This window comes from Boleophthalmus pectinirostris, unplaced genomic scaffold, assembly GCF_026225935.1.
Source record: "Boleophthalmus pectinirostris isolate CB_2022bp ecotype Guang Dong unplaced genomic scaffold, ASM2622593v1 HiC_scaffold_10, whole genome shotgun sequence".
NCBI classification, from domain to species: domain Eukaryota; kingdom Metazoa; phylum Chordata; class Actinopteri; order Gobiiformes; family Gobiidae; genus Boleophthalmus; species Boleophthalmus pectinirostris.
Genome location: NW_026570971.1, coordinates 30,134,389 through 30,160,257, shown reverse-complemented (window position 1 = coordinate 30,160,257; position 25,869 = coordinate 30,134,389). Strand labels below are relative to the sequence as shown.

Here is a 25,869-nt window from a genome sequence, read left to right as displayed (position 1 = left end):
TCTGTGAGGAGGGAGGGAGAGGGGGAGGAGAGGAGGGAGAGGAGAGGAGGGCAGGGAGGAGGGAGGAAGAGGAGAAGGGAGAGAAAGAGAGAGGGAGGAAAGAGGGAGAAAAGGAGGAGGAAGAGGGGTGAGCGGGAAAGGGAGGGGAAAGGAGGGGGAGAGGAGAAATGGAGAGAGAGGAGGTGGAGGGAGAGGAAAGAGAGAGAAAGCGTGAAAGAGTGAGAAAAGGAGTACGGAGAGAAGGAGGGAGACAGAAAGAGGGAGAGAAAGAAGAGGAAAAGAGGTGAAGGGGAAAGAGAGAGAGAGAGGAGGTGGAGGAAGAGAGAGAGAGGGGGATAGAGGGGGGCAGGGAGAAAGAGGAGGGAGGGAGGAGGGAGGAGGGCATGGAGGAGTGAGGAAGAGGAGAAGGGAGAGAAGAGGGAGGGAGAAAGAGGGAGAAAAGGAGGAGGAAGAGGGGTGAGAGGGAAAGGGAGGGGAAACGAGGGGGAGAGGAGAGATAGAGAGAGAGCAGGTGGAGAGAGAGGGATGGGGCAGGGAGAAAAGAGGAGGGAGGTGCAAAGAGAGAACATGAAAGAGTGAGAAAAAGGAGTAGGGAGAGAAGGAGGGAGAGAGAGAGAGGGAGAGAAGGAAGAGGAAAAGAGGGGAAGGGGAAAGAGAGAGAGAGAACGAGAGAGAGGAGGTGGAGGAAGAGAGAGAGAGATAGAGGGAGGGGGAGAGAGAGAGGAGGGAGGAAGGGAGAGGAGATGGAAGGAGAGGAGGGAGGTGAGGGAGGGAGAGAGAACATGGAAGAGTGAGAAAAAGGAGTAAGGAGAAAAAGAGGGAGAGAGAAAGAAGGAGAGAAGGAAGAGGAAAAGAGGTGAAGGAGAGAGAGAGAGAGAGAGAGAGGAGGTGGAGGGAGAGAGAGGGAGGGATAGAGGGGGGCAGGGAGAAAGAGGAGGGAGGGAGGGAGGGAGGGAGAGGGAGAGAGGGAGGTACAAAGAGAGAGAGCATGGAAGAGTGAGAAAGAGGAGTAGGGAGAGAGATGGAGGGTGAGAGAGAGAACGGAGGGAGAGCAGGAGGAGGAGGAAAAAGGGTGAGGAGGAGAGAGGACTTGAAGGGAGAGAGGGATAGAGGGAGGCAGGGAGAAAGAGGAGACGGAGGGAGGGAGCGGAGGGAGGTGCAAAGAGAGAGAACATGGAAGAGTGAGAAAAAGTAGGGAGTAGGGAGAGAAAGAGGGAGAGCGATAGAGAAAGAGAAGGGAAGGGAGAGGAGAGAGAAAGAATGAGAGAGGAGGAGAAAAGGGGTGAGAGGAAGAGGAGAGAGAGAGGAAGAGGGACAGGGAGAAAGAGGAGGGAGGGAGAGAGAGAGGAAGAGATAAAGGAGTGGAATAAGGGGAGAAAAGGAAAAAGAGAAGGGAGCACGGAGGGAGGAGAGAGAAAGAAAGGGATATGAGGAAAAGTAACAAAGAGAGATAGAAAGAAAGAGAGGGACAGGGAGAGAGGTGGAAGAGAGAGAGGAAAAAGTGATGGAGTTTGAGAAAGAAAGAGACGGAGGAAGAGGAACCGAAGGAGGGAGGCGAAGACACGTAGCCTGGGAGAGAGAAAAAAAGAGAGCGTGGAGGACATAAGGAGAGAGTGAGTAAAGACAGGAGGAGACGGAGAGAAAGAGAGAGAGAGAGCGCGAGCATTATCTCCTCCGTGTTTATCTGTTTTGTTGCGTCGCCAGAACCTCACACAAACTTCTCCACTCCATCTCTCCGTACGAAGTGACAAAGAGAAAGTTGTTATCGAGTTTGTCATTACAATATTATGACATTATTTATGCTTCACCGGGACCCGCAGGAAGGAAATGATGTTTGTGAAAAATAGAGGAGGAGATACGTGGGCCTGCAGTGGCACCCGTGAACCAGAGGGTGTGTGGTCTGAACCTCGTGCGTCATCTGTTGTTGTGCTTGTGGGCAAGACACGTCAAATCAACTGGGAACAACTTGCGAAAAAGAAAAACATTTAAAAAAAAACATCAAAATCGTCGTCTCATCAAAATATGTTTTACAGTTTTTAAGAGTAGTTTTTTATATAATACCAAAACTACTTTCTATTTTTATTTTCTATATTAAAAAATTGTGATTTGAAGTGTTTTTGGAGATATGGAAAATTGAAATAAAGCTGCAAATACACTGCAAAAACTAAAATCTAGCCAAGTTAAGATGACTTGAATTAATCAAGTTTGATCATGATCCAACTTGATCATTTGAGTAAATTTCACTTAACAACAAAAATTATCCAACAATGGAACAAGACTTTTTGTACTTAAAATATGAAAATACATCTTGCTACACTTAAAATAAGAAAAACAACAACTCTTTGCACTCAAAATAAGAAAATCGAATGTTGCTTGAATTAAGAAAAACACACTTGTTCCATTTTACATGTCATGTTGAATTTACTCAAATAAAGTCAAATGTTCTTAATTTTGTCATTTTAACTTAGCTAGATATTACTTTTTGCAGTGTAGAATACATTTTAAATGAAAAATTACAAACGAGAAAGAAATTAAGTTAAAAAAGTGATACGTCTGTAGTTTTGTGTTTAAATTTGCAGCCAATTCACGTTTTGTGTAACACTTGAACCAAAACCACAACTTTTATAGGGACATTTTAACAAATTTCTGATGGACTGACATGATATTGACCAAATATTATCATCAGGCTAATGAAAAAACAAAAAACAACAAAAAAAAAACAACAACAAAACAATTAAATACAAAATAAATAAAATAATAATAATAATAATAATAATAATAATATAAATGAAAAAATAATAATAAAATAATATAATAAAATAACAATTAAACAAAAATTATATAAATAATAAATACAATACATTTTTTAAAAAATTAATTAATTTATTTATGTATTTATTTGTTTATTTATTTTATTCATAAAGTATAAAAAGACACCAACAGTGTCACAACATCAAACAGACAAGAAATGTTTTTTTTTTTTTTATCCAAATAAAGATGTGGTATATTATTTGTTGTCAATATTGTGTCCCTCTTATTCTATTTTGAGGTTATTATGTCTTTTTAATTTCTATTCTAATTTCTTCTCTTCTTCTTCTGTCCTTCTGCAGAGGTTGAGCACCCCGATGGAGGCCTGCTCGCTGACGCCCTCCACCCCCACCCCCACGCGCTCGCCTTACCCCCCACGGCCTGCCCCCCTCCCTGCCCCCCCCACCTGCCCCACCTGGACCCCGCGCTGGCCCACGCCCTCCCGCCCGGCCTCCACGACGACCACGACCTGCTGACCTGCGGGCAGTGCCAGCTCACGTTCCCGCTCGCCGACATCCTCCTCTTCATCGAGCACAAGAAGAAGCAATGCCAGACGCCGCCGCTGCTCGCCAACGGCTGCTACGACAAAATGGCCGACCGAGGGGGAGGCGGAGGAGGCGGAGGAGGCGGGAGTCCGAACATGCCGAGTCTCCATCACCATCATCATCATCAGAGGGTGGAGCTGAAGAAGGTGCTGGAGCCCGTGGAGGTGGGGATCCAGGTGACCCCGGAAGAAGACGAGGAGACGGGGAGAGGAGCGGGCGGAGAGAGGGCGGAGAGGACGCCCCCTAAAGGAATTTGTCCCAAACAGGAGAACGCACTGGGAGGTAGGTCCAGACACTCACACGAGAACGGGCGGGGTAAAGTTTATACACGGACCAGACGGGTGGAGCTGTTCTTTTATCAAGTACACGACTTCAGAAGTATAACAAAAAAGAAATATCCATCCAGAAATATCATTTTTCATCATATCGAGGACTATTATATTCATGAGGCAGGCCTATCCACACACATGAATCTAAATTTGAAATGAAACACTTAGAATGATTCTCTTATCAAATACAGTATTGTCAGAAATACAACTATAAAATACAACAAAACCAAAAAAATATTCAAGGAAAATCCACAAATGAACCTGATCATTTTTAGTCAAGGACTATTATGTCACGAGGCAGGCCTATCCACAAACACAATGAAACATGTGAAACTATTCCTTTATCAAATAATCAAATACAGTATTGTCAGAAATATACTGTATATATATATATATATATATATATATATATATATATATATATATATATATATATATATATATATATATATATATATATATATATATATATATATATATATATAAAAATACAATTTTTTAGTCATATCGAGGACTATTATGTTCACGAGGCAGGCCTATCCACAAACACTGTGCAACGTGTGAAACTATTCCTTTATCAAAATAATCAAATACAGTATTGTCAGAAATATACTTTCTCTATAGAAAATACAACAAAACAAAGTAATATCCAAGGGAAATCCACAAATGAACCTGATAATTTTTGGTTATATTGAGGACTATTATGTCACGAGGCAGGCCTATCCACAAACACATGCAATGAAACATGTGAAACTATTCCTTTATCAAATTATCAAATACAGTATTGTCAGAAATATATCATATTTAAAATACAACAAAACAAAGAGATCCATGAAAATCCATGAATGAACCTGATCATTTTTAGTCATATCAAGGACTATTATGTTCATGAGGCAGGCCTATCCACACTCATGAATCTGAATTTGAGAAGAAGCAGGTGGAACTATTCCTTTATAGAGTATTGTCAGAAATACAGTATATATATATATATAAAATACAACAAAACAAATAAATATCCAAGGGAAATCCATAAATGAACCTGATCATTTTTAGTCATATCAAGTGACAATTGACGATCATGTTCACGAGGCAGGCCTATCCACACACATGTAATGTTGTTGTTGAGTTGAATCAGATTTGAATTTGTGATGGAACTATTCCCTTATCAAATACAGTCGTTTCAGAAATATCTCAAAGCAAAATCTATAAATGAACCTGATCATTTTTAGCAAGTTCAAATTCAGAAGAAAAACAAGTTTCAGTGAACAAAGCTTCCTTGGTAAAACATTGATTAATAATAACTCATAACTGATGAATGGGAGCGAGTATTTTTGTACGTTGATTATTTTTATAGGAAATAACCAAAATGAAAATCTATTTTGATGCAGTCACACTAGAACATATTTAGGTCTGCAGCTTGCATGAACGTATAATCCTTAGTATTTGCAAATATTACTTTATCAACTGTACATTATCCTATAGTATTTTTAAAGGTGCATTGTGTAACTTTTCTCGTGGAGGGCCCATCACATTTGTTTCTCCATGGAGATGTTACTGCTTTCTCTGGAATTTGGTTCAGAACGCCTGTTTTTCTAGGTATTTTTGAGCTATAAAACCATCTGTAACTGAATAAATATAAAGTAGAGCTGTTTAATGTCATGCTGTGGAACATTCCAGGTAGAACAATGACATCTCCATAGAAACGAGAAGGTGACAGACCCCCAACAAAAACGTTACCAACCCTGATCCACCACTATATTCACAAGGTCCATGTCCAACCTCAATTTCTAGTCATTTTCTTTGCATCCAAGCTTAATTAAACACTACAATAAGTATATTTGGTATTTAGATCGACATAAATATTGTTAAAATAAATTTTACTTGCATATTTCCGATAGACAGACCTCTCGGTAAACGTAAACCCCAACTTGTACTTGTATTAGTGCCTGAAAGTCCAAATCTATGAAGTACATTTGAAATATCGTCTATTATGAATCACAATGAAACAATACCAACACTTTTCATGAATGTATTTGAAATTTTGAATACACGTTGGCGAAGGATCCTCTGTTCGGTTGATTACGAGGAGTTCACAAACAGACTTGAACGCAGCAGACAGGAGCCCCCAACGCCCCGGAGGAGTGGGTTAAGTTGAAACAAATCGCGCAAAAAATGTTACTCACCAGCTTTCGCCATCTGCTCGAAAAGGTGAAAAAAAAAAGCCCATTACATCGTGAATAAAAAAGGGATTGAAAAACATGAAGCGAGGAGAGAGAGAATGAACAGAACAAAGGACAAAACTCAAAAGTGTGTAGTTGTGACCAGGTTAAAGAGGCGGTTTAGCAGCGGTAGTTATCGCTCAAACCAGTCCAGACATTTGGAGCTAAAAAACAGAGGAAAAAGAAAACAAAAAAAGAAGACTATTTTGACAAAACCTTTCAGGCGTACAGACTTTTTTGAAGGTCACTATAACTCTTTAAAGCAGATGGTGGGAACAGGAAACGAGTAGGAAAAAGGGGCTGTAGAAGAAAAGAAAAAGAATAGACAATTCATTTAATATTGTATTGTTAGTTGTTCAAAAAAGTTAAACATTCCTGAGTTTATTTGTGTAATTAAATGGTCTTAAAGGCCCCATATTAGAGTGTTGTAGTCAAGAGCGCACTAATGGAGACCAAGAACAGGCCGACACCACAGGGTTCCAACAAGATCATGACAAGACCAAGACCTCTGAGAGTCTAGACCGAGACAAAACCGAGACTTTTAAAGGTCGAGACCGAGACAAGACCAAGGCCACAGCCCACTGAGACCAAATCAAGACCATCTTTGTCATTTTCGACATTTATTTATATTTTACAGTTATTCTGGCATAGATCTACCTCTATTTTATCTGATAAATGTTAATTTAAGCTTAAAATAAGACAAGCAAACTGTGCTGCACTTAAACACTCCACTGGCACTTTACACAAAACTGTGAAGAAAGTGAAGAAAGTGGGTAGGATTTTTAAACCTGTTTTTTTCCAAGTTCCTGACCAGAGTTAGACCTTGAGTCTGTGACAAGACCGAGTCCAAATGCCTTCAAAACCGAGACAAGACCGAGTCCAAACGCCTTCAAAACCGAGACAAGACCGAGTCCAAACGTGGTCAAGTCCAAGACGAGACCAAGATCATAAAAACCCGGTTTCGAGGCCGTTCTTGAGACTAAGGCCTGTCTTGAGTACTACAACTACATATTACACAAAACTGACTCGTGTGAGCTTTAAGTCAGGTTATAATGTTGTTACCTCCTCAAAAACAGACCTGGAGTTGTGTTTTGTTTCATTCACACATGTTTGAGTAACCCTTTATTATTAGTCTGTTTACATCCCTAAAGCTCAAAATGCTCTGCTCCACTTTGTGATGTCATGTAGTGGTAGTTTCCAGTCAACAGCTACCCTTTTCCTTTTTTGTTCAGTAGAGATTGGCAATTCCAGGACAGAAATCATCCAAATGATTCTTGTAAAAATGTATGGAGTTTAAAAATTCAGTGGAGCACTTCCTGTATTACCACATGACATCACAAGGTGGACCAGACCTTTTTCAGTTTGAGAGAAGAACTCTAAACTAACTCTAAATCTGCAGGCTTTATATGTTAAACACGTGCAAATGAAACAAAACACAACTCCAGGTCTGTTTGTGACGTGGAAACTACATTAGAACACAGATCAGAAAATAGCCTTATATAAACCCTTTAAACTCTAGTGATGAATCAATCTCATATTCCTGCCAAAACTGACTTGTCTCATTGTGGAGCAGAGCAGGTGAACTCCCATGGTGCATTGCGGGCCGGGGCTGCTCAGTGTCACCGTTTGTGGTTTTGAGGCTGCTCTGTGTAGCTGTGTTTAGGCACTTTCTCTTCATCAATATTTCACGGAGCTGTTAGGAGCCAGACTCTACAGCCAATCAGGAAGTACTTAGGCCTGTAACTGGGATTTTCATTTAACCTCTTGCTCCAACTTCAAACTGCTCCTCGGGGATAAATCAAGTTAGACAGACTGATCTAAAACAACTATCGAGCTAATTTCATTCATAATAACAAATACTACTCATGGTTCTTCTGTTTCTGTGGCTACTACTGGAACATCTGCCATTACTAATACATGTGCTATACTATTGCTGCTGCTGCTACTACTACTACTACTACTACTACTACTACTACTACTACTACTACTACTACTACTACTACTAACTACTACTACTTCTGCTACCCCAGGATTACTGTTAATGTTACTACTAATGCAATCACTATTTTACTACAACTACTCCTGGCCTTTTCAATAGAGACACACTTTCTCATAGACAATATTTGTACTAATGTAGAAATACAAAACTCAAGAACTACTATTACTACTACTGCTACTACTATTTCTGCTGTCCCAGTACTACAACTAATGCAATTACTATATCTACTAGTATTCCCTCCAGCCTACAAACTGTCTTAAAGAAGAACAGCACAGGTAGTATTTGTACTAAAGTATAAATACAAAACTCAAGAAATAGACTGACACTGGCATTGAAATATTCAGTTCCTTAGTATAAGATATTTAACAAAGCAAGACCTAATAATAATTATTGTTATATCTGGACATGGAAACTAAAACTTATACTGTAAAGTTGTTAATAAAATAACATAAAATATATTGAAAAAGTGATTTTGGAACATTGATATTGGTGGTTTTCAGATTCTAAAATGCGATGATGCCATACATACATACATACATACATACATACATACATACATACATGCATACATGCATACATACATACATACATACATACATACATGCATACATACATACATACATACATGCATACATACATACATACATACATACATACATACATACATACATACATACATACATGCATACATGCATACATACATACATACATACATACATACATGCATACATACATACATGCATACATACATACATACATACATGCATACATACATACATACATACATGCATGCATGCATACATACATACATACATACATGACATACATACATACATACATACATACATACATACATACATACATACATACATACATACATACATACATACATACATACATACATGCATACATACATACATACATACATACATACATACATACATGATACATACATACATACATACATACATACATACATACATACATACATACATACATACATGACATACATACATACATACATACATACATACATACATACATACATACATACATACATACATACATATTTTCCTGTTGATTACATTGCACTTTGCCATGAAATATCCAAAAGGTAAATACACAAATGTCGAACCTGTGAAGTGTTTTCAATTTTTGTCTAAACCCAAGAACTCACTGTTTTATAACACTTCATATTCTCATGGAGTTTGGAAGACAAGATCTGGTAAAATAATATGACATAAAAAGATTCTTTTAGTGTCAGATTGTGACGAAACAAACTTTTTCAAGGCACCTAACCCCCCTAACCCCCAGTATTTGCGTACGCTGATGTATGAGTGTGTGTGAATGGGTGAGTGGTTCCATTAGGTGTAAAAAGCTTCATAAAGTGCCTTAAAGGTGGAAAAGCACGATATAAAAATGCACCATATTAAACATTTCAGAACGGGCCTCGTATGCAGCGAGCTAACACAAAGCTCTATTACACAATACAGCTGCGGAGCCTACGAGCTAATTGATTGCCGTTGTTATTAGCGTAGCATATTTCATATTTATTAGCAGGTATTTTCCGCGTTTAAATACTTGCCATATTTCCGAGTGTTCCCCCTCGTGCGGATTCCTCTGGCTGCATTCACATTGTAATTGCACAATATTTCTTCATAACAGAGCTGCGTAATAATTTTCCCATTAAAATCCAAAACATATTAGCGGTTCAATTGGACGTGCACTATGGCAACTGTAAACTATACTGCAGCAATAACGTTTTTATGTTTGAAAATTAGCCTCGCGCTTTACTCTCTTGAAATATGACGAGCGTTTTATTAACACAGAGGGAAGAGAAGAGGAAGGGTTTTATAGTGGATTAATGTGTGACGAAATACTCAAATGTTCAATCTGATCTTCTCTTTACATCCTTGAACTTACAACAAAAATAGAAAATTGACTATATTTATATTTTTACACGCTTCTGTACATCCCTGTCTCTCTTAGCACCCTTTATATTGGACGAACATTTTATTAACATAGATGGAAAAGAAGGATTTATGGATTAATGTGTGACAAAATACAAAAAAATGTTGAATCTGATCTTATATTTAAATTCTTATAACAAAAACTAGAAAATGAACATTATATATTTTTGCATGTTCCGGGCTCTTTTTAATTTTATAGGTGGGTAGAATGATGTGATGTCATATGAAACACAGCAATTCATAGAAAAATTTGAGTTAAATTTCACATTCAATTCAGATATTTAAAATTTTTTAATTCAATGAAACAATTTGAATTCACAATGTTAATGTTTTGGCAGTTTTGTTCTGTCTTTGTCTTATTTCAAGAAAAAGTATCTCCAAGCAAGTAAAGATTGCATTTAAAAAGTCAGCTACTCTAAAAATAAATAAATAAATAAAGAAATAAAGAAAGAAAAATAAAACTGAAACACATGAGATAATCTAAAGTCCTACAAACAAATTCCTAAGCATTTAAGAACAATTTGTACAATATATTTTTAATCCAAGGCAGAGTATAAAACTTTTTGGAGATTTAAAATTTCTGAATTCAATGAAATAATTTGAATTCACAATGTTAATGTTTTGGCAATTTCATTCTGTTTTTGTCTTATTCCAAGCAAAAGTATCTCCAAGCAATGTGGAGTAAATATTGCATTTAAAAAGTCAACTACACCTAGAAAAATAAAATAAAACTGAAACACATGAGATAATCTACATTCTTATAAACTAATTTCTAAACATATAAGAACAATTCAATTTTGAATTTTATTTTGAATCCAAGGCATTTTTCTGATACATTTTTGCTGTGAACACGAGTATAAAACTTTCTGGAGATTTAAAATTTCTGAATTCAGTGAAATAATTTGAATTCATAATGTTAATGTTTTGGAAATTTCATTCTGTTTTTGTCTTATTCAAAGCAAAAGTATCTCCAAACAAAGTGGAGTAAAGATTGCGTCAACTACTCCCAAAAAAATAAATAAAAATAAAACTGAAACACATGCGATAATCTACAGTCCTATAAACAAAGTTATATTTTGAATCCAGTCCATTTTTTAAATCATTTTCTGATACGTTTTTGCTGCGAACACATTTTTGCTTTGTTAAAAACACCAGAGTATAAAAGTTTTCACTTTGTAAGTCTGAGGTTCTTGGCCTTGTCTTTTACCTGGTGAAGTCGGGCGATCAAGAGACATAAAGGTTGCGAAGGGGGAGTGAGAGAGTACAAGAGGGAACACCACCTCGGAACAAAACTCAAAACGATGCCCGGTAATTGGCTCCCAGCAGGTCAAAACGTACAAATGTGGAATAGTTACAGAACAAAAGTAAAAGTAAAAGCTAAAGTACACCGGACAGCTTCTTAACACTACAGTATATGAATAATATTTAGTTCAAAACGCGTTGTGTAACTTTCTTTGCGTGTTTTTATCCTACCGTTAAACTTATTTATCTCCATAGCGACAAGCAGGTGACGCCACTAAACTACGTTACGGCTCAGATCTATGGAGAGGTGACCCTACGCACAGTGAGAACACAAGTTATTCAACGTATTTTAGCAATAAATACAAATCGTAATCGGCAAAACGTCAAAAAAGTCTAACGCTGAGGATTTTAACGATATCCAAATCTCTCTGTATGATATTTTCACGATATCGATCTCACCGTACGATATTTATTTCGATATTTTGTGGAGTCTGACAAAATTGTGAATATACTACTTTTTCTTGACAAGATTTAACCCAAAGAACTAAGACTTAAAAGTGCTTAGAACTGTTATTTCTTCATGTAGTCTGCACTGAAATGGAGCAAAGGATCATGGTCTATGTAGTTCCCCCTGTTTCAATGAATTTAAGCAGAGAAACTTGTAATTCGATATATTGATGGCCCGTGATTTTATTAAGAGACTTTTGACGATACGATATCACGATATTTCGGTTATTGTTACATCCTACTAATGCCATATAGTGGAATATTAAAAGAAAAGCAATGTTATCACCATGGAGACAAGGAAGTGGAATAGAATAAGCAGATAGACAGACGTTTTTCAAGATTTTCAACACATTTACCCAACAAAATTACCTGTTTAGTCTCTCCCAGATGTGTTCTATATACAGTATTTTACACATAAACTATTATTATCTCTCCCGCTTTGTTAATCCGGTTGATTTAATTGTAATTATCGGTGTGATCTTTGGGCCCCTCCGTGTGCGAGCGTGAACTCTGAAATCTGAAAATACCATCTCATCACAGGAACAGTCTCTCCTCCAGGCCCCGAACACGCTTTCATCTCACACACCCATATCAGGAGAAAATATTTGTCCTCACCTCAAACCTACTCCTGGTGTTGCTTCGTTGTGGTAGGAATTTAAAAGCGCACTGTGTCCTCTTGTTTCCGTGGTGATGTTACTGCTATGCCCGGAATGTTCCGCAGTATGGCATTAAACATTTACTGAATTACGTCCTCTCCGCAGATGTGACCTAACTTTGTTGTTATTTTGTCTGACGTCGACAGCGGCTTGTTTTTGTGTATTAGGGCTGTGCGTTGACTCGAGTCTGACGATACGATACATATCACGATACTAATGTCACGATTTAATATCCTGATATATCCCGATACTAAAACAACGCATGATATTTTACAATTTATCAGTAATTACTTCTACTAATGCGGTCAACTACACCGTCACGAGAATTTAATTGTAGGAACTATCACGCATTTGACCAGATCTTTGGCGTTTTTTGGCCTAACAACACGAAAATTTGCACTGCACACACCCGTCCCATTACGATGACACCCTCCAAATTTGAGATCAGCCGATTGAGCGGTTCGAGAGTTATGCGTGGAACAGTCAAACCAAGAGGAGGACGCACGCACAGACGTTCCTCGCATTAACAGATAGATAATGTTTCACAAAATTGGAAAAAATAGTGCGGAACAAGTAACAGAACAAAATTGTAACGAAATATAATTAAATTTGGTTGCGTTTTGAATCGATTCGAGAATTGTACAATGAAGTATCACCAAATCGATTTTTTCTTACACTCCTGCTGGATTAATGTCATACCGTGTAACATTCTACACAAAGCAACATAACATCTCCATGGAGACAAGCAGCTGGCTGATGAACCCTCTAAACAGAAATGTTACATAATGCACCTTTAATAATATATGGAAAGTTAAAAGGAATTAGGAATTTTTGTCTTCACGTGGAACATTTAATTTCAATTCCACAAAATCTAAAATCTTGTCTTCAAATTTGAATTACAGTATTTTGTATTGTATTTTGTACAATATTTTATTAGATTTGTACTGTTTTTTTCTTTACTACATTGGGTTAATGTGAGGAAAGGAGTTATTTTTCTGTATTTTAGGCTGCACTGAACCTTTTCATATTAAGTTTAACCAATAAATAAAGTCTAATTCTCTCCAATTTTCAGCTATGTGCAGTTTTACCTATATACAAATGACAAACTTCTCCAAATTCTTTTCAGATATATGTACTTCCGCTTTCAGTTCTGTGTGATTTATTTAGATTTAGATAATTTATATTTACCAAAAAGCTTTGAGCGATATTGAGCCTGTACAGTTTCAGTTGTAAATTGCCTTGGCTCGATAAAAATGTTATGACAAACCACTGTGACAAAATGGAGTGACTATGTAAAGGAATCAACTCTACCTCCTCCACCTGTCCTCCTTTTTTCTCTCCGTCTCTTTCTCTCCATCTAATCTCGTAGTCCTGTTAACTCCACCTGACACAGTGTGCTCCTGCCGTCCTCAAACCACGTCTCCCTAATTCACACACTTTAGTTCAGTCCAGTTTAGCTAGAACACACACACACAGACGGAGACACACACACCAACGTGCATTTTTGTACACACCTTTTTATAATCTGCCTGAGAATGTGACAGGAGGATTTTCGCTCTCGTCATTTTAATCCAGGCCTGTGTAATGTTGTGCAAATGTATTCATATTTATTGCAATACTGAAAGTGTACTGCAATAATTTGATACTTTCTTAATCTTGTGTGTTTTCGTTCTCTGTCCAGGAAGCTTCCATATATGGTCAATAATGTTCAGGAAGTAGTTTACTGTAGTAGCATTTTATATTTTTTATTATGTTGTTGTCTGTAATTAATTTCGGTTTTGTTGTTTTTAGTATTTTTTGTTGATATATGGATTATAATCTATACAATACAGTAACAGAAATTTTAATTCATAAATATTTTAGACAATTTTTGAATTTTGGAGAAAAAAATCTTACTACAAAATGCATTAAGGCTCTGTTCACACACAACATCAGAATTGGGACTTAAACCAGGACTAAACCAGGACTAAATTCGAACTAAACCAAGACTGAACCAGGACTAGAACAGGTCTAGAATAGGACCTAAACCAGGACTGAATCAAGACTAGAACAGGGCTTAAACCTGGACTAAACCAGGACTAAATCCGAACTAGACCAGGACTAAACCAGGACTAAACCAGGACTAAACCAGGACTAAACTAAACAAGGACTAAACCAGGATTAAACCAGGACTAAATCAGGACTAGAACAGGGCCAAACCAGGACTGAAACATAGTTAAATAAGAACTAAAACCAGGACTAAACCAGGAGTGAATAAGAACTGAAACAGTACAGGACCTAAACCTGGACTAAACCAAGTCTAAACCAGGATTAAACCAGGACTAAGACAGGACTAAATCAGAACCAGACCAGGACTAAACCAGGACTAAACCAGGATTAAACCAGGACTAAACCAGGACTAAACCAGGACTGGACCAGGACTAGAACAGGACCAAAGCAGGACTGAAACATAGCTAAATAACTAGACCAGGACTAAACCAGGACTAAACCAGGACTAAACCAGGACTAAGCCAGGACTAAACCAGCATTGCACCAGGTCTAAACAGGACTGAACCAGGACTAGAACAGGACCAAAGCAGGCCAAGTGTAAACCCGGCCTTTATGTCTTCTTTTGTAACCATCACTGTTTATTTTTACTAAAATATAAAGTAAAATCAACTAGTACAGCCATTTTAAATTACACAGTGTCACAAATAATACTCATATAATTACCACAACAATCACTTTTGTATTTTATTTTCTTAGCACACACACACACACACACACACACTCCTCTTCCTCGTCTCATCTCATTCACTTTGTGCGCACAGCCAAGTCCACACAAGTCCACACTGTTAAAGCTTAATTATCTGATACACCCTAGTAATTAATTTGAATTATTTCCTACATCATTTAACACGTCACCACACACACACACACACTCACACGTACGCACACACACATATGCACGTACACACGCATTTAAAACTACACAACTCAGTCTTGTGTGAACGCTACACACACACATTCAATAAGTAATGAACTAAACACAGTGGTGTGTCGTTAAAATATTTAGAATCTGTTTATTTTGCGATGAAAAAAAAAATAAAAAATTAAATAAATGTGTGTAGTGTGTGTTTTGATACGGCCGGCTCTAACTGCTCGTACTGTAAGGGCATTATAGTACCCGCTGTTTTTGTATTTTGTATTTGTATTTTTTTTTTCAATTTTTTCCCTCGCGTTGTTTCAATAAAGCTGGGAGGGCTCGCGGATGGAAGCGCAAGGGCCCCTTTTTGAAGTGGTAATTATTTGTATCTCTCTACCCCGACCCTCTTTCTCTCTCCATCCCTCTTCCTCGCCCCCTCCCTCCCTCCCTCCTCCGTCGTGTGTGTGTGTGTTTGTGCGGTGTGAACGCTTATGGCTACTTTATACTTGTGTGTTTTTGCGTGTTCGAGTGCGATCCTGATACATTTTTAATAAAGATGTGAGAATAGAACTGAGATGAAAATGTAGGGGAGGTATTCAGGCAGGTCAGAAAATGCGACTAGTACTATTTGGATAGTTTTAAAGTTGTTTTTAATGAATGGAAATTAAGCTTTTGGCAGGTCCAGATATCTAAATTACACTACTTAATGCATACTTACATTTTTATATATATTTTTTATAGTCAAAGAAGTACAACTAGGCAAGAGAGTCCATAAACGCTGGTGTGTACTGCAGTATCTTTCTTCTTTTACTAAAACATACAAATTCAATTAAAAGTATTCTTAACTAATAGACGTTTTTGTAATAGGAAACGATTATTTTGAATAGGATTTTTTGGTCTATATAAATTCCAAAAAATTACTGTCAATGAACGACATTTTTGGTAATTTTTCCCTAGCAAAAGTTCACATTTCTACAAAAAAAATAAAATAAATAAAAATAAAAAATTTAACTTTTGTTCCAGTCGTATTTGCTAAGGATGTGTATTATTGTCTTTTTTAATTCATCTGAAAGAAATGACAAGATGTATATTTACTGTCAATGAACAGTATTTTTTGTAATTTTTACATAGCAAAAGTTCACATTTCTACAAAAAAATAAATAAATAAAAATAAAAAATGTAACTTTTTTTCTCGTCGTATTTGCTAAGGATGCGTATTATTGTCTTTTTTAATTCCTCTGAAAGAAATGACAAGATGTATAATTTTTACCTGTCCCAAACCTAGAAAAACATAAAAAACTGCATTGTTAGCCCAACATTTGAATGATTTACTATGGCAACCGCTGTCCAAATATAATATAACTCTTTTATTACAGATTTTATGACAGATTTATGGTATGAAAAAGTTACCAGATGTTTTTAGTATTTTTGCCATCTCCAAACAGTCTGCTTGTAGTTTTGTGCGACTTGTGCCTTACTTCTTTCCCCCGTGCCTGTGCTCTGGTCTGGTCTTGCTCGTCCCTGTTTAAATCCTACATCCTGGACATAAACCAGACCTGCTCTGACCCAGCCAAGACACGCCAAGACACGCCAAGACACGCCAACACTCGCCAACACTCGCCAACACTCGCCAAGACACGCAGGCCCCAGGGACACGACACACAGACCACAGACCAGGAACAGCTAGGCATTATCTCATCTAAGGTGTGAAAATGTACTGCTACTAGCACTACTACTACTACTACTACTGATGTTACTATAGTACTGAAATTCAAGAGTTAACAATACTACTACTACAGCTACAACTACTATCATTACAGCTATTATATTACTGTATGTTTGAAGAATGACTATATCATAACTACAACTTATACTGTATTAACTATAGCTACTACTACTACTACTACTACTACTTCTACTGCAATTCAGGGGTTAATAATAATACTACCACTACTATAGCTACTACACCTACTATATTACTGTATGTCTGAAGAATGACTACATCAGAACAGATACTGCATTAACTATTATTACTCCTACTAATATTACTACTGCAGTTCAAGGGTTAACAGTAATGAAGAATAACTACATAATTGCAACTTATACTGCATGTACTACCACTACTATAGCTGCTGCTGCCACTACTATTACTACTACAGCTAGTACTAATACAACTACTATATTTTTGTATGTCTGAAGAATGACTACATCATACAGTAACTACATCTTATACTGCATTAAGTATTATTATTACTATTACTAATGTTACTTTACTACTGCAATTCAAGGGTTAACACTAATGAAGAATAACTACATAACTACAACTTATACTGCATGTACTACCACTACCATAGCTGCTGCTGCTACTACTACTACTACTACTACTACTACTACTACTACTAATATCCTAACGTTACCATAGGACTGCAATTCAAGGGTTAACAATAATACTACCACTACAGCTACTACTACTACAACTTCTGCTAAAACATTCTGTATGTTTGTAGAATAACTACATAACTACAATGTATACTGCACTGAATATCATTTCTACTACTACTTATGTTACTATACTACTGCAACTGAAGGGTTAACAGTAATGAAGAATAACTACATAACTACAACTTAGATTGCATTTACTACCACTACTATAGCTGCTGTTGCTACTACTACTACTACTACTGTTACTTTACTACTGCAATTCAAGGGGTAATACAGAAGAATAACTACATAACGACGCGTTTTACTGTATCTGCTGTCACTACTATAGCTACTACTACTACTACTACTGAACCTACTATACTACTGTAATTCTATGTTTGAAGAATAACAACACCATAACTCCAACTTGTACTGCATTAACTACCACCACCACCACCACCTACTACTACTACTACTACTACTACTACTACTACTACTACTACTACTACTACTACAACTACAACTACAATAGGCTTACTACTAAATCTATATAATCCCAGGTTTAACAATAATGGAGGATACAGCTTCTACTATTACTATTACTACTACTTCTGTTACTACTACAACTACTACTACTGCTACTATTGCTATTCTAGGCAACTGTAGGTTAGTGTTTAACCCTTAAAAGCATAAATCAAATTGTACTCTCAAATCTTATATGTGACAAATACAAATACAAACACAAACACAACTACTACTACTACTACTGCGACTACCAATAATACTACAATTGCTCATTCTGTAGAGTTTAACCATTAATGGAGCATAAAGAGCCATGGCAGCATCTTGTGTCTGTTCTTCAAACCCCCTTTTTTACACTTTTCGCTTCATCGCCTCCCTCCCTCCCTCCATCCATCCATCCCTCTCTCTCATCCCTCTCTCTCTCCTTCCCTCCACCGTCGCGTTAATCACTTCGCATGCACTCATTTAAATATTAAAATTTTCTTTAATCATCAAAGCCAGTGAGCATCATGCATATTCATAGCATCTTACCCCCCCCCCACGTCTGCCCCAACAACCCCCCTCCCTCCATCCCTCCCTCCATCCCTCCTCTCCCTCTCTCTCTCCAGGTTCATTACATTTCCGCCATTAGCCACTAGCCTAATCACACAGTTTGTACACACGCGCACGCCAACTCTCTTACTTTTACGCGCGGCAAGCCAGTGGCGCTAACCAGAGCTAATCCGCTAACTAGGCTAAAAACACGCAGGCATCCCTCCAGAAAAGTGCACAGGAGTTGTCATATACGCCCGAACTGCGAGATGGCGAGAGGAGAGCAGTATTTGTCAAGAGGCTCGCTGAAACCCTCATTTACATAATGACTTTGTAGTTTGGCATTAATAAAATTTGCATATGAAGCTGTGTTAATTACTCCTGATCAGGGTTTTTTGCATTCATGCATGGTAATTTTGGGCGACTTGTGAAAATTGATGTCCTAGCGTAGCGTCGGGATGAGATTGGAGGGAGGAGGAGGAGATGGATGCTACAGCAGATTGGGGTGGCCGGTTTTCCAGACAGCGTGTTTTCATTTCTATGACTGTGAATAACTTGGATGGAAAAAATAAATAAGTTAATAAAAAAATCAGAAGAAATATGTAGTTTTTAAATGATATTTTACAATATTTTTTTCTTGTACCCGCTGTCCGTAATAATTTATGTTAGAATTAATTTGCAAGTCTCTTTGTCTTAAATCTTAAATCTTAACACGCAAAAACACGAGTTGAAATAACCTTCCTGGCTCTATGGAGATGGCATTTCTTTGCGTAAAATGTTCCACAGTACGGCATTCATTTAGCTTATCTTTATCGAAAGAGTTACGGGTCAGATCTGTGGAGAGGCGAGCCCCCTTCACAATAAGAATGCAGGTTTTCAGCGTGTGTTTTTGAGCAATTAAAAACACTGCAAGACACAGAATTTTTAACACCATACTGCGGAATATTAAAGGAAAAGCAAGAACATCACCATGGAGACAAGGAAATAGCAGACACTCTACCACAAAAGTTACATAATGGACCTTTAATAGCATTTGAACATCCCACCTTAGCCCCAAAAGAGTGTAAAAAAAGAGTAAATAGGACTATAATGTCTGTCTGTTTGTCTAACTTAAAGAAATATGATGTCCACATTATTGAGGTTGAATATTTAGACCATCCAAAATAGTTCTCCACGCATTTATTTTGATCTATACTTTTTTGAAATCTGCTTTTATTGTGCAGAGAGGAGAGGTTTTTTCCGTTATCCCTCCTCATGTTGTCGTACACTGACACACACACACACATATACACACACACACGCACGCACAGAGGAGGCACACTGGGCCGACAGCCATTTTTGTGAACGTATTGTTTACTCTCAGTTCTTGGTTTCAAACGTGCCACACTTTTGTTTTGATTTCAGGCTCTTGGATGTTGCCAGGTTTGATGCAAATGGATCATATTTACAGCAATTAAAGATGATTATTCTACAATATTGGGGATTTCTAGTGATACAGTGACATAAGGAATACATTTATTTTTTTTTTTTTTTACAATATTCCAGTCCAATATACACAAAATAATATAGATTTAATTATCTCGAAGCTACAATAACTGATAACGCTTTATAATGACAACTTAATTAGCCTGAGCATGAACAAAGACTTAATTCATAATGAGGAAACAGTTTATTAACAATAATTCAGGTTTAGTTACTACCTAATTAATACCCTAATTCCATAATTAAGTTACTACGACTGAATTATTTTAGTTGCATTGTGGAACTTTTCTGGTGGAGGCTCTGTCACCTGCTCGTCTCCATGGAGATGTTACTGCTTTGCCCGGATTGTTCCATGATATGACATTAAACACATCAATTTACGGGTGTTTTTCTATTGTTCAAAAATACAACAATTCTCTCTGTGAATAGGGTCGCCTCTCCACAGATCTGACCTATAGTAGTCTCTTGAGACAGATAGCTTTAGTCTCTACTGTGGAACATTCTCAGCAAAGCAATAACAGCTCCGTGAAGATAAGCAGCAGAAAAGTTACACAGTGCACCTTTAATAAAATGCTTGTTCATTATGAATAAAACAAAACAAAACAAAAAAATAAGATTGGAACAGAATACTTTTTTGTATTTGCTCAGTCACCCATGTTCGCCTCTTTAGAACGTGTCCTTTATGCAGTATTCAAACATTGCATATACTGTAGCTTTTCTGAAGTGCTTTCAAATACTTGTGATTTTTTTGCTGCTTTGGCGAAACGTCTTTTCTCTAAAACTTTTGTCCAGTTGACAGAATTAGATTTCCTTTTGCTTTGGAAACCTACCTGGACGACTGAGGGATTAGACTGACATAAACCAGGACTTTTGCAGTATTTATACACAATTCTTGACACCTTGGTTTTCTTTGGGTTTCTATTACGCTACTACTTCTTCTTCTACTACTACTACTACTACTACTACTACTACTACTACTACTACTACTACTACTATTATTCAAGACTACTGTAAAGTCAGAGTTTAACCCATGAAAGAACAAAGCAAATTGTACTATCAAACTATACTGTAATTGTACTGAAACTACTACTAATATGGCTACTACTACTGCTACTACTACTATTAATTCTAATAATACAAAGTTTGTTCAGTTGACAGAATTAGATTTTCTTTTATTATAGAATCTACCTGGACCTACCTGGACGATTGAGACAGACATAAAGCAGGATTTTTGCAGTATTTATACATACAATTCTTGACACCTCGGTTTTATTTGGTTTTCTATTGCACTACTACTACTTCTACTACTACTACTACTACTACTACTACTTCTACTACTACTACTACTACTACTACTACTACTACTACTACTACTACTACTACTACTACTACTACTATTATTCAAAACTACTGTAAAGTCAGAGTTTATCCCATAAAAGAAGAAAGCAAATTGTACTAACACATTGCACTGTAATTGTATTAAACTACTACTAATATGACTACTACTACTACTACTACTACTACTACTATTACTACGTCTACTACTACTACTATTACTACTATTCAAGGCTACTTTAAAGTCAGAGTTTAACTTATAAAAGAACACAGCAAATTGTAATGTAATTGTACTAAATTACTACGGCTACTACTATTACTACTACTAAAAATAATATAAAGTTTGCCCAGTTGACAGAATTAGACTTTCTTTTTCTATGGAACCTACCTGGAAGACTGTGGATTAGACAGACATAAGCCAGGACTTTTGCAGTATTTACACATACAATTCTTGACACCTCGGTTTTATTTGGTTTTCTGTTGCACTCGCGGTAGGTCTGCGGCTCCACTGTTTTTTCTTCGTTTTCAAGTTGCTACTGCTGGAACCTCGTCCTCTTTGCTGTTTTGCTTTTAATAGCTGTGGAAAATAAGTCTTTTCTTTGATGAAAATGGCGTCTAAGTGAGTGAAGGTTGATTTTAGAAGCTTTCCGTTTATTTAATATTTCTCCCTCAAGGCCAGGCTCATTTGAATTCCCCATAGGGACGATCAGGTTTAACTAACTCCACTTTTCTTCACAACCTCTTAGGATTTCTAATGTTTATTCAAAGTATTTTTTAGAGTATGTACAGTATATTTGGCCTTTTGGTGCAGGCTTTTATGTGTCATGGTTAAATGAAATATAGAGTGAAATGGAGAGGTTAATATGTGTTTTTCTTGGTGGTCGCTGGTTCAGGCCAAAAGCAGTGACAGAATTCAAGCCAGGAGCTATTAGCAACATGTAGAGACTGGGGAACTGGCCAACGCTAAACTCACTGTAAAAAAGGACTCAAGTAAAAATCTTTATTTGAGTCCATTAAGAATTACTTTCTTGTTATAAATCCGGATTAAAGTATTTTTTATTATTATTATAGGCTATGTGGAGTTACTTGTGTTCAACTGGCTAAAGTAAAGACACTTTCAGTTCGCTGTAAAACATTAAGTAAATGGACTTGAAATTAAAATAAAAATCTGAATTTGAGTCCACTTAGATTTCCTTGCTTGGCCAATGCAAAGATGCTTCTAGTTTACTGTTAAAAATGAAGCTGAATTAGAATATAAATTGTAGTTTGGGTCAATTTAGATTTACTTTTTGGTTATAAATCCAAATGAATTGATTTGTTTTAAAGTATTTTTCTTTATTTGTTTTCTTATTATAGGTTGTAGAATTACTTCAAGTGGCTGTAAAATTAGTTAAATGGACTTAAAAATCTTAATTTGAGTCAACTCATTAGACTTACTTCTTATTAGTTTCCTTGACTTGCTTTAAAGTATGTGTATTCTCGAGGGCTATAGAATTACTTTTCACTCCATAGTACAAAATTTGAATGGACTTTTTGAAGATGTTTTTAATGTACAGTCATCAAAAACTAAGCAAAAATGATTTCACAAGTGAGTTAAAACAGTTACATAAATGACAGCTCATTTGAAATGATATGAAAACAATATACTGAAAATATACTGGCAGTTTTGTCTATACCACTCAAATACTCATAAGAAAACTTTAAAATCTTAAGTATATTCAACTACATATGACTTGTTTAAGATGTGAGTTTTTGGGGTTTTTTGCAGTGCAGGTGGCCACAGAAACCGTCTTAAAGTGCTTATTCGTAAAATCCCACTCGTGTTGTTTACATACTGCAGTGGTGTGTAACAAAATATACTCTAATGACATTTTTTACTGTCTGTATTACTCAAATTGTAAAAATCTTAAGTAAATTTAAGTACATTTACAGATACTTGTTGTATTTGGTCAAATAAATCGATTTTGGCAGTCTGTACTCAAATCAAGATAAAACCTGCAAATCTGAAGTGATTTTAACTAGATATGATATGCTGTATCTGATAAAATTAATGTATTCACATTATAAATTCAAGTAATTTAATAGTATTAGATAAGACGGTGTAATCCCTAATTTCAGATGTAGTTTTTTGCAGTGCAAGTGGCCGCAGTGACGGTCTTAAAGTGCTTATTCATATAAATCCACTTGTGTTGTTTACATACTGCAGTAGTGTATAATGCAATATATTTTACTGACAGTTTTGGCAGTCTGTACTAGTCAGATCATAATAAAACTTTAAAATCTGAAGTACGATTTAACCAGATATTCCTTGTTGTATGTGGTTTAACAGTTTTAGATGAGTCTTAAAGTGCTTATTCATAAAACTCTGCTTGTGTTTTTACATACTGCAGTGGTGTATAATAAAATATATTTTACTGAGAGTTTTGGAAGTTTGTACTACTCAAATCGTAATAAAACTTAAAAATCTTAAGTAAATTTAACTTGATATTACCTGTTGTTTGTCGTCAAATTGTAACAGATTCAGATGAGTTCTCAAGTGCTTATTTATAAAACTCTTCTTATGTTGTTTACATACTGCAGTGGTGTATAATAAAATATATTCTACTGACAGTTTTGGCAGTCGGTACTACTCAAATCGTAATAAAATGTAAATAGCTTAAGTAAATTTAACTATTACTTGTTGTATGTGGTCAAATTCTAACAGATTCAGATGACTTTTAAAGTGCTTATTCGTAAAAATCCACGTGTATTGTTTACATACTGCAGTAGTGTATAATTAAATATATTCTTCTGACAGTTTTGGCAGTCTGTACTACTCAAATTGTAATAAAACTTAAAAATCTTAAGTACAATTTAACTAGATATTATTTGTTGTATGTGGTTTACAGTTTCAGATGAGCATTAAAGTGCTTATTTGTAAAATTCCACTTGTGTTGTTTACATACTGCAGTAGTGTATAATAAAATATATTCTTCTGACAGTTTTGGCAGTTTGTACTACTCCAATTGTAATAAAACTTAAAAATCTTAAGTAAATTTAATTAACTAGATATTACTTGTTCTATGTGGTCAAATTCTAACAGTTTCAGATGGGTCTTAAAGTGCTTATTCATAAAATTCCACTTGCGTTGTTTACATACTGCAGTGGTGTATAATAAATATATTCTATTGACAGATTTGGCAGTCTGTACTACTCAAATCATAATAAAACTTTTACATTTTTTGTACAATTTAACTAGATATTATTTGTTGTATGAGCTTTACAGACTCAGATGAGTTTTAAAGTGTTTATTTGTAAAAATCCACTTGTGTTTTTTACATACTGCAGTGCTGTATAATAAACTATATTCTACTGACAGTTTTGGCAGTCTGTACTACTCAGATCATAATGAAACTTAAAAATCTTAAGTAAATTTAACTAGATATTTGTTGTGTGTGGTTTAACAGTTTCAGATGAGTCTTAAAGTGCTTATTTGTAAAAATCCGCTTGTGTTATTTACATACTGCACTGTTGTTAAATAATATATATTTTACTGACAGTTTTGGCAGTCTGTACTACTCAAATCATAATACAACTTTAAAATCTTAAGTACATTTAACTAGATATTACTTCTTGTATATGGTCAAATTCTAACAGATTCAGATGAGTCTTAAAGTGCTTATTTGTAAAAAAAATCCGCTTGTGTTATTTACATACTGCAGTAGTATATATTAAAATATATTCTATTGACAGTTTTGGAGGTCTCTATTACTCAAATTGCAATAAAACTTAAAAATCTTAAGTACAATTTAACTACATATTACTTGTTGTTTGTAGTCAAATTCTAACATATTCAGATGGGTCTTAAAGTGCTTATTTATAAAATTCCACTTGTGTTGTTTACATACTGCAGTGGTGTATAAAAATATTTGCTACTGAGAGTTTTAGCATTCTGTATTACTCAAATCATAATAAAACTTAAAAATCTTAAGTAAATTATTTCTTGTATGTGGTTTAACAGTTTCAGATGAGTCTTAAAGTGCTTATTCATAAAATTCCACATGCGTTGTTTGCATACTGCAGTAAGGTATAATAAAATATATTCAGTTTTGGCAGTCTGTGCTACCTGTGATTCTTATACAACTTAAAAATCTTAAGTAAAATTGTAGTAATTGCATCAAATGAAACGGTGTAATCCCTAATTTCAGATGTAGCTTTTTGCAGTGCAGGTGGCCACAGAAACAGTCTTAAAGTGCTTATTCGTAAAATTCCACTTGTGTTGTTTACATACTGCTGTGGTGTATAAGCCTCCGTCTGCTTCATATTCGATCAGTCAAAACGCCTTTGGTCCAGAGCTTCTGTGTGTGTTATTTTTACCTCTCCGATGCAACACGATCCACGCGCTGCTCCTTTTCTCCT

At 36.1% G+C, this 25,869-nt stretch overlaps 1 protein-coding gene across 1 annotated transcript in view; it reads left to right on the top strand.

The window, feature by feature from the left end:
* Positions 1–25,869, top strand: part of bcl11ba (BCL11 transcription factor B a) — a 94,288-nt gene that overhangs the window by 14,769 nt on the left and 53,650 nt on the right. Inside the window, 1 exon segment of the mRNA XM_055158417.1 lies at positions 3,111–3,635. Within this exon segment, the coding sequence (XP_055014392.1) occupies positions 3,111–3,635 (525 nt within the window).